This window comes from Rhagoletis zephyria, unplaced genomic scaffold (genome assembly GCF_001687245.7).
Source record: "Rhagoletis zephyria isolate East Lansing unplaced genomic scaffold, Rhagoletis_zephyria_1.1 Rzeph_scaffold_16551, whole genome shotgun sequence".
Classification (NCBI taxonomy): Eukaryota; Metazoa; Arthropoda; class Insecta; order Diptera; family Tephritidae; genus Rhagoletis; species Rhagoletis zephyria.
Genome location: NW_016173615.1, coordinates 1 through 9463, shown reverse-complemented (window position 1 = coordinate 9463; position 9463 = coordinate 1). Strand labels below are relative to the sequence as shown.

General features: G+C 35.4%; 2 protein-coding genes and 1 long non-coding RNA gene across 3 annotated transcripts; 1 reads left to right on the top strand and 2 right to left on the bottom strand.

Annotated features, from left to right (window-relative positions):
- Positions 1-321: 321 nt before the first annotated feature.
- Positions 322-3633, bottom strand: LOC108379510 (leukotriene A-4 hydrolase). Its single transcript, XM_017635866.1, has 6 exons — positions 3612-3633; positions 2809-3062; positions 2580-2731; positions 1367-2105; positions 959-1287; positions 322-878 (listed from the first exon to the last, which is right to left on the bottom strand). The coding sequence occupies exons 1-6, from the start codon at positions 3616-3618 to the stop codon at positions 416-418; spliced, it is 1944 nt and encodes a 647-aa protein (XP_017491355.1). The 5' UTR covers positions 3619-3633; the 3' UTR covers positions 322-415.
- Positions 3634-3641: 8 nt separating this feature from the next.
- LOC108379513 (uncharacterized) lies at positions 3642-4717 on the top strand. Its single transcript, XR_001849485.1, has 3 exons — positions 3642-3779; positions 3857-4279; positions 4334-4717. It is a non-coding gene; the product is annotated as an uncharacterized LOC108379513 (long non-coding RNA).
- Positions 4087-5289, bottom strand: mRpL13 (mitochondrial ribosomal protein L13). The gene is made up of 3 exons (XM_017635867.1): positions 5161-5289; positions 4982-5105; positions 4087-4582 (listed from the first exon to the last, which is right to left on the bottom strand). Exons 1-3 carry the CDS (start codon positions 5182-5184, stop codon positions 4194-4196), a joined length of 537 nt encoding a protein of 178 aa, XP_017491356.1. The 5' UTR covers positions 5185-5289; the 3' UTR covers positions 4087-4193.
- Positions 5290-9463: the final 4174 nt, after the last annotated feature.

Here is a 9463-nt window from a genome sequence, read left to right as displayed (position 1 = left end):
CTCCCCGAAAATTTTTTGGGGAATATGTATGCTGTTACAACAACATGCCGCACTCCTTTTCCTCGAATCATCTGGTTCGCAGTCTAAAAAAGATGTGCTTAGGCTTTCCACGTTCTTATTTGCGTTATGATCTAGATGCGTGCTGGTATATAATTTGCATGGTTTCCAATAAGCACATCATGGAAATGCGTAGAAATTTGCCATCATCTAAAACAAATTTTCTTATTTGCAGTTAACTACTATGAAAAGCAGCACACAGTATAAGAGCATTGTCAAATAATTTGAACTAATATCCGTCGCGCACATACCCAAACTTTTCGCTTCATTTGTTAACTTTCTGGTAAACAATTTATTAATTAAAAAAAGTATGTGCCAACTTAAGGCAATTCATAGAAAATTTAAACACATGATATGCTCATTTTAAACCCAAATCCTTCTCGATTGTATGCGCACAGACCGCCATCATTTGATCCTTGACACGCTGGAAGCTTTCAATTGCAATAGGCTTAGCCTCGGGCCATTGACCTAGGTCACGATAAATTGGACGACAGAATTTCATGCGGAAGTTCGAGTTGGCAAATGCAATGATTTCTTCGATACGCTTCAGCAGTCGTGCTCGGATAACCAAGCGCAAGACGCGGAAGCGCACTTCGGCATTCTTTGTGCTCTTCAAATTGTATGTGCTCTCAAGCAATTCGATTTTATCCTCATTTAACTCGACTATTTCTTGGCATTCGATTAATCTGCCTAGAAAATCAATTAGTTGAAGAGAAGAAATGGACTTAGTGATTTGCGTGTCGAGGCGTAGGTCAGCAGTGGACTTGGTGCTCCACAATACGGCCAATTGCTTTGAGACATTTGCAAGTGTCTCATCGAATCTGAAATGTTTCAACAAAATACATACATATGTATGAAATTATTGTTTAAGTTTAACACCTATGTATATTAATATGATTACTTTGGAATTATTGGCGGCAGTCCCTCCTTGTGTAGCCACAAATCCCAATCGATTTCGGTTAGCTTATCCTTCTTATCGGTTTTATTGAAGTAATCATACAAGGCAGCTTTGAAATCGTCAGTCACAACCGATTTGTAGGCATACTGTTGCAAGTAGCTGCGCAGGAATGGCTCAAACACTTCAGGTCCACCAAGTAGATCTTCGATGTACCGCAGGAATGTTGAGCCTTTGATGTAGGGCACGCTGGAGAAGGCATCGTCGGGACCGCAGTTAGATAGATCCACAACTAGCTTTGTCAGCTCCGGGCTATTAGCTAATTGTGTGCGGATCTGTGGGAGAGATATTAAAAAAGGAGTAGTAAGTATAAAAAATGTAGGAGCTTTCACTTCAAATGATTTTTGTACTCACGCACTCCTGCAAATCGGTCAGATTGCGCAGCATATGAAAATCACGCTCCTTATTGCCTTGCATGCGTCCCACAATTTTCGTTTCAACGAATACAGTGAATCCCTCATTCAACCAGAAATGTTCGAAGTTTTTATTCGTAACCAAATTACCAGTCCAGCTATGCGCAATTTCATGTGCCACTACATCTGCCAAAGACTTATCACCGGCCAGCAATGTGGGCGTTACAAATGTAAGGCAAGGGTTTTCCATGCCCCCAAAGGGGAATGATGGCGGCATAACCAGCAAGTCATATTGTTTCCAAACATATGGGCCACAAATGTCCGATGCAGTCTTCAACATCTGAGCAGTTTGTGAGAATTCCTCAGCACTAGCGTCTACAATACCGGCCTCTGCCCAGACATTGGAATTGGCACCCAATGGACGAGAAACGAGATCTCCAATGGCAATGGCTAATAAATAAGCCGGTATGGGCACATCTTGCTTGAAAGTGGTTACACCTGCTTCTTTTTTCTCAATTAAGGCGCTCATCAGTGCAGTTAGTTCCTTTGGATGCTGTACGGTGGCTTCGTAAGTAAATTTAACGGCCGGTGTATCCTGGCATGGCAGTACGGAACGTGCATGAATCGCTTGACACTGACTGAACAGATAAGGGTGCTGTTTGCCTAGAGTCTGCTCTGGTGTGAGCCATTGCAGGGCGCTGGCGCGATTAGAAGTCTCATAGTCTATGCGTACAAGAAGGCTGTTGAGAATGAGAGGTTGTGAGTTTATCATTTGCAGAATTAGTCACACACTTAATGGTAAGTATAAACTATGCATACACATATACATATATGTATGTAGGTATATAAGTACAGTGTATAAATATATATCGACTATATGTATATGAAAATAAAACTTTAGAAGCCTTTTTGGAGCATTTTTTTTTCTTTTTGAATTTATACACGATGATTTACCGTCAAAAGAACTTTTTTGGTAAACTATATAAAACTATATTTTCGATCATCACTAGAAACTATAACGTGTCTTAACACATATGTTCAATGCATAAAACGATAAGCTCACTTGATTTATGAATAAGAATTTATGGAGGTGTTGACTTTTCAGAGCTAAAGATAAGTTTGCCGTGGCAACTGCAACACTTAACTAACTACTATATGCTAAAATTAAATCGGTGTTCCCGCTCAAAACTCTAAAAGTGTATTTTTGTACTTACTCTCCCTTAGCTGTACCTTCCGGCAATTCCAAAGTCAACTTAGCACCAATATCCTCTACAGGATCACTGGCAAAGTAGTTAATTGGAATAGATGAGCCGCCGTTACATATAATAGATGCATTATTAACGGTGATGTCACGCACATCCAACAGCTAAGCATAAGTAAGCAATTTATTGAAAATACAACAGAATTAAATATACATGTGTTAGCAGACACGACCACACTTACAATAGCCGGCAAGTTGGTCTCCAGTACATTGAAGTGGTGCGTCACACTGCCTAAAAGCTTTGTATTCGCAAAATCTACGGTCCACTTAAGTGCACTGTGTTTGGTGGTGATGCGCTCGGGCTCCGAGTAGGAACTGGGATCTACTTTCCCCAAACGACCCATATTGCGTTGCTGAAGTGCGGAAACAAATGAAGTGCCACCGGTTTTGCGTTGTTTCAAAAGGCGTTTCTGCGTGCTCACTGAACGTGTTATAGCTGAAAATACAGTAATTTATGTACATATATAATTTAGGTCTGCACGAAATCCAAAAAGTTCTACTTCAGATGTTTAATCAACATACTCCTTATCTGGTAATAAATAATGTTAATCTTATCACGTCTATTGGCTGCGTACGTTTTGGTAAAATGCAGTATTGCACAATTAAATTAAATACTATTGGTACTTCTTTTTATACGATGAGAACATCTACCTCAAAGCGAGTGGGCGTTTCAAATTGACCAAAATAAATTTATTCCTCCGATATGATCAGTAATACAACTAAAACTGGAAAAATTTGCAGCCACGACACGAATGAAGTTAAAAGAGTAAATCAATAAAAACAAAAAAATTAAAGAATGCAGTCAAAGAGATAAAACTCGATTGGTCAAATAATTGCGTTACCAGACAGCATACAAATCCATGATTCGAGTTTGCACAAATCGATATAAATAAATGAATGTAATGAATGAGATTACCAACTGTAAATTAAATAGAGCATAATCATACAAAAAGGAATGTATTTATTATATAATAAAAACAATTACACTGCATGGTGTTTTTGTTTTCTGCTTCAAATTAATTCAAACTATAATCGAGTACCTAGCTATCGATATGATATCGAGTACCGGTTTTACCGGAAAGGCGCTACGCTACTTTGTGTTGTTCGGCCTACAAAGGTTTGAGAAACTGATTTTTAACTACAGTAAATGCGTGTATATACATAAGCACTAAATTTTTTAGAATTAAATATAATCTTATATAATATAAAAACTTTTGCATCATTTATCAGTAGCACAACCATATTCGTTTCCACGGTAGTCGGGTCTACGGAGCGACTCAGGTTTACATACATACGTACACACTCTGGCTCAGGACTACAACTCCGACAGATTCCTCAAATGTCGCTGGGCAATTTATATGCTACTACAGTAACAACTACAAACACTACCCATAATAAATCCATAGTTCAAGGAGCACCTATTACTATTTAAATAAATTTTCATCTATTGTTGTTTTTAAGTTACAAGAAAATTTTTATTTAAAAACAAGATTTAGCGGGGGGTATAGAGTTAGATAATCTGCTACCATCACCACAATATACAAATCTGTTTTCTTCTAATGCCTCTTCAACGCAATATATAATCTTTCGGATAATCCAAAATTGCCGGGAAGTTTTCCAGGGTTTCCTTATCGATATGATCAAGACGTTGAGGTACTTCTCGCGGTGTTCTAATTTGATTTGTTACATTAGCCAATATCTCTTCAGGCACTTGATCGTCGGCAAACAAATGCAATCTTTGCATTGTATGTCTGCGTTGTAAATTGCCACGCATTGAATTGTAAACCGCCTTCTTCATAACCATTGTTGGATCCTTTTCGTGTAACTGCCACGCCAGCGTCCAAGAAGCGCCGCCTGGGTAACCGGTATGATGGAAGTAAACACGCTTAATCCATTCATCGCCTGGTAGCGCAATTTCTTTTGTGTTTATGCAAACTACATGATCTCCGCAATCATCTGGAAGTTTAGAAGAAGAAAATGTGCTAAGCTTGAGTACCAATAAAGTAATTGAAGAAATAGTTGTATCCTAAAAGTAGAAGGCATTACTGGTTGCGAACTAAAAGTGGATAATATATTTTGTATTTACCAGCAAAGAATTTTGTTTAAATGTACTATTTCACTATTCACAATTATCTACGCATAGAGTGCGGAGAATAATCTAAATCTTCTCTAGCTGTAGCGCTCAATTCGCTATTAGTCACATATGGTTTAGAAAGTAATATTAGATAACTTGCGCATCCTAATTGAACATTAGTATTCAACCATGCCTGTCTACCGACTTTATTAGCACCATTTTGTATATGTTGGATGTAACTATATGCAAGCAGGGTTATTCATTCATATTGTTCAACTTACTCATTGGATGGTAAATTGGCTTGTGCAATCCCATTATATGCTTCTTTATCAGCAACGCCGAATCAAATGGGTTCTGCCAGGTACAATCGTATATGTGCCATGTTCGCGCAAAAGTGGCCCATTGCTATAAGTGGAAGCAGTTGTTATTCCTGATTTTACGGTTACACAAATATGCTTACCTGCACACGCTTGGCTATGGACATTTTTACGGATTTTTAGTACAACACTCTAGTGAAATTTGCTGTTAAATAACAATTTCCTCACCAATAGCGCAGCTCAGCTGGAGAATGGTGTGCTCAGAGCCGGCGTGTTGCCAGATCTGTAAGAGGTAATGTACACAACGAAATAAAATAAGTAAACGGAGAATTTGTGTACACTTACTGGCTTATACTGGCAATATTGTATATAAAAAAACAGCTAAACATTATTCAATACACAAATTTGTCCCAAATTGTTTTTGAAGCTGAAATTTCAACGAATAGTAAATGTAAACAATGGGATTTTGCTAAAATTGCGCGCGTTGGTAGCGCTACAGAGCGCATCAGCTGGCCAAAAATTTACTTAGGTATGTGAAACAATGTCGACTATGACGAACAGTTCATTATCGAGTTTGCGCAAACTTGAAAGTTTTTATTTGGGTTTCTTCGTTTTGGTAATTGCTTTGTTTATGCTAGTAAGGCCTACTTAAGTAGAGATTGTTGATTAACTTCCACTCTTCATTTGCAGATCATGCATTTAATTTGCACTTAAATATTGGCTATTTAAATATGAGATATGCAACCCTGTCTTTGTACGAAACAACCAAGATTTATTGGTAGGTTGTTTAATAAATCCCACTAAATCCCACCAAAAAACAATTAGCTTTTTAGCACAAAATGTAAACAAACAAGCAAATGCAACAACAATTTCAAGGAACAAGCAGCAGTGCTGCCAATTGTTTGGCATATTTAAACAAAGTCGATCTGAAACCCAACGAAACTTAAATGGCATTTAAACTACAATCCACAATTAAACTTAAGTGTCATCAAAATATTCATTTGAAATTGGCCATAAAAATAGCAAATTTGCACGAGCATCGGCGTAGCCAGAATGAAATTTAGGGGGGGCTCGACCATATTAAGCTGGAATTTCAGGGTACTATTTTATATAAATATAAGTAAATTTGAAAGTTAGGGGGGGCTCGAGCACCCCCCTGCCCCTACCTGGCTACGCTCGTGCTGCACGAGTACTTACTAAACCGGGAAAAGTATAATTAAATGAAATATCTAATATTCACTTAAACAAATATTTAACGCGAAGGCAGATTATTTGAATCAAGTTAAAAGATGCAACACTAATTTGCCAGTGCTACCAAACCGTACTGCCAAATTATCAGTGACACAAACCAAACAGAGCGGATTATAAATTGAACCAGATTTATTTCAAGATCATATCCTTGTTGTTGTATTTGCGTGTATATTTTGTATCCGGAACCCGATGATTGCCCAAAAAACACAGCTATGGCAATCTATTGCCTACGACCAATTTGCTTCCGGCGCCTAGAAACAAGCTCCAATCCCTCTGTTGCCATTAGTAACGGCTACATGATGCCCACAGTGGAATATCTTCCTACATCGATTTTTCGTCGACCACCAGGTTCTGTGCATTCTTGTGCGCCTGATAAAAATCGATTTTTCGTTTTCTCAAATTCGATGTGGTCTGTTCATGCTCCTTTGGGGTATGATATCGTCGTTTAAAGTACAAAACCGAGTATGTAAGGTTTCATAAATTATTTTCTAGAAAGTAAAAACAATCATATTTCAAAATGGTTCTCTTTTTTATAAAGCAATCGCATTTCTGACTAGTATATTTCAGGACGAGCTTGTGTGAGCAAATCCAATTTTTGGCAGCAAATGTTATTTACGCAGTTTTGCAAAATGACGATACGCGGTTTTGTCCTTTAAAGGAAATGTTACTATTTCCCTATAGAAAAATTAAAATAACGATTTCTTCTATGAAAGTTAACGGATTTCGGTGATTTTGGTGTCAATTAAAAAATGTGTGAACAGAGCAGCTGTTACGACATTGATTTTCATCTGGCTCACAAATGAGAGTGGAGAAGCCAAAGGAATTAGGAACTTGAGAGAATTTTTCCTAAAAACAAGCAAATTTTGTCGAACAAATGCTATCTATATGAAAACAACAAATAATGTTTAATATTGCAATAATATTTTCTTTTATTATTTTTTCATTAATTTTTGTAATTTTTAAACATTTTCTATGAATACTAAAATTAATTACATGTTAATTATATATAGAATTTTTTATTCATTTGTTATCGTAATTTAGTTTAATTTGTATAAGATTTTTCTTTCCATAGTACCGAAATGCTGTTGGATTTTCAAGCGCTGCTTGTATCCATTGAGAATTGGCAGCGTTTCGCAGCGCCACCGTTATTTTTTATGCCAATTTTCATTTAACTATGGATTTTTTTTTTCACAATGTATAATACAACTGTTTCACATACTGAAATAACTAAAAACTAACAATTTTTTTATTTGCATAATTTTCTTCTTTTTAAATTACATACCTTCTTGTTATTACTAATTACAATCTGCGTAAAGTAACTAAGTTATATGTACAATACATACATACATACATATTTTGCATATGTACATATGTGCATTTTTTTTATTAATTTTTATGTCTATAATACATTGGCGTACTCGAGGGGCGAGCACAAAGTTTCTGCTTTTACGTTTGAAAATTTACAAAGTTTTATTTTTTAATAATTCTGAGTTTAGTTGAATGTTTTTTTTTTTTTTGTGGTAGTTGTAGTTAACATTTGGATGGCACGTTCGAGCGCCTATTTTTATGCCAAAAAGCAGTGACTCAATTATAGGTTATGTAGTTTTACATAATTTTAATCGACTAATTGCTTGTATTTGAAGATTTCATTTTGAAAAGAAACAAAGTACTTATGAGAATAATAGAAATAATTTTGCATAGAAAACAACAGGCTCGTTTAAGAAAATCTGGAAAAATGTAGCCTTCAAAATTCGAAAAGCAGTAATAAGATTCATATTAAGATTTTTAGGAGTTAAAAATAAATCATTTTAAAATATTGAATTAAACGACATTTCTATCGAATTTTTCTATTTCTAAGTCTCAATTTTCTCAAAATTATTTTATTTTAAAATGAAATCGGTTGTAAGGTATAATTTTGCACAGAGAATATTACTTACCCAAAGATATTTTTAAATTTCGAAATCTAAAAGTCAATGAGAAAATGGAAGTGCCGTTTTTTCTAATATAGAGTCCTTTCCCATGTTGAAAAGATAATCGCTTATGACTTGTAAACCCTTGTCTTTTATTATTTTACCGATTTTCTTTAAGGCGAAAAAGGCAAAGTTTGGTAATTTTTCTTTCAGCAGAAATAACCGAAATTTTTTGCCTTCCTTTAGGCATTGACAACAAAATTAAACGCCTCTCGAGATATTCCTGTTTTGATTTTCAGTATTTTTCACTTTGCCTGAGCTTTTCAGGATTTTTTCGGGATTATTAGTCTTATAGGGACTTTTGCATTACTATTCGGGACTTTCTTGGCAATGATTTGGGCTTAAGAATTATCCAGGATTTTTTGGAATTTTATGAGACGCCTAGTTTTCTGCAATTTTTCTGGATTATTTTCAATTCGGAGGCTTCAGGGATTTTCTGGGATTCGCCGTTTTAGTTCTGCGAGAATTTGTGATAACTTTTTGATTTTTGAGCTCGAGCTTTTTTTAGACTCCTCGTTTTTAATTTTTCGGCATTTTATTGTTTTTTGAGGATTTTTTTGAAATTCCTAGATGTTTTCAAGGCTTTTTTCGAATTCATCGTTTTTAATTCTCCGGAATTTTGTTAAATTTTTCTCGAGTTTTTCAATACTTTTTCGGTGTTCTGCATAATAAACTTTTCGGAATTTTTTTCGGCGGGAATTTTTGGCGTTTTTTGTTGACATTCTGGATATTTTTGTGATTTCTTAGATTTTATGGGACTTTTTGAGATCCTTTCCGTTTTATATTAAAGGATCCTTCGTGATTTTTTGCGAGATTGTGCCATCCTTAAATAGATTTTTTCGGGTCCAAAAGTATATTAAAATCTTAGTTTTGATTTGTAAACATAAGTTCAAAAAAATATCATATAAATATTTTACTTATATTTTTGCCAAAAAAATAATAGGCTTTCTTTGCTAAAAATAATACAAGTTAAAAGTTCCTAAAATTCTTTGCTTCTTATTACAAAATGGCTACTCGTGGCGGTATCTGCCTTTTTTTAGAATAAAGTAAATCCTGTTTTTAAAGCCAAATTTCAGACGTAGAGCTGTGTGCTAAATAATACTAGCATTTTGGTATTTCTTAAATTTACAAATAATTTGCAAATAGGAGCCCAAAGTGATTCTTTTGGTTATTTCTTGGGCTGAATAAGAATTGCTGCTTTTTGGCATTTTTTGCATATTTTGTA

Bases quoted from the DNA above. Each gene is read 5' to 3' on its own strand.
- LOC108379510 (XM_017635866.1), bottom strand. The intron at 2,106-2,579 runs GTAAGTACAAAA...CATTCTCAACAG, and splicing joins GAAGGTACAGCTAAGGGAGA to CCTTCTTGTACGCATAGACT. The intron at 879-958 runs GTAATCATATTA...GAAACATTTCAG, and splicing joins CTGCCGCCAATAATTCCAAA to ATTCGATGAGACACTTGCAA.
- mRpL13 (XM_017635867.1), bottom strand. From the start codon at position 5,184: ATGTCCATAGCCAAGCGTGTGCAG. The intron at 5,106-5,160 runs GTAAGCATATTT...TTCCACTTATAG, and splicing joins CCATAGCCAAGCGTGTGCAG to CAATGGGCCACTTTTGCGCG. The intron at 4,583-4,981 runs GTAAGTTGAACA...CTAAACTTCCAG, and splicing joins GCCAATTTACCATCCAATGA to ATGATTGCGGAGATCATGTA.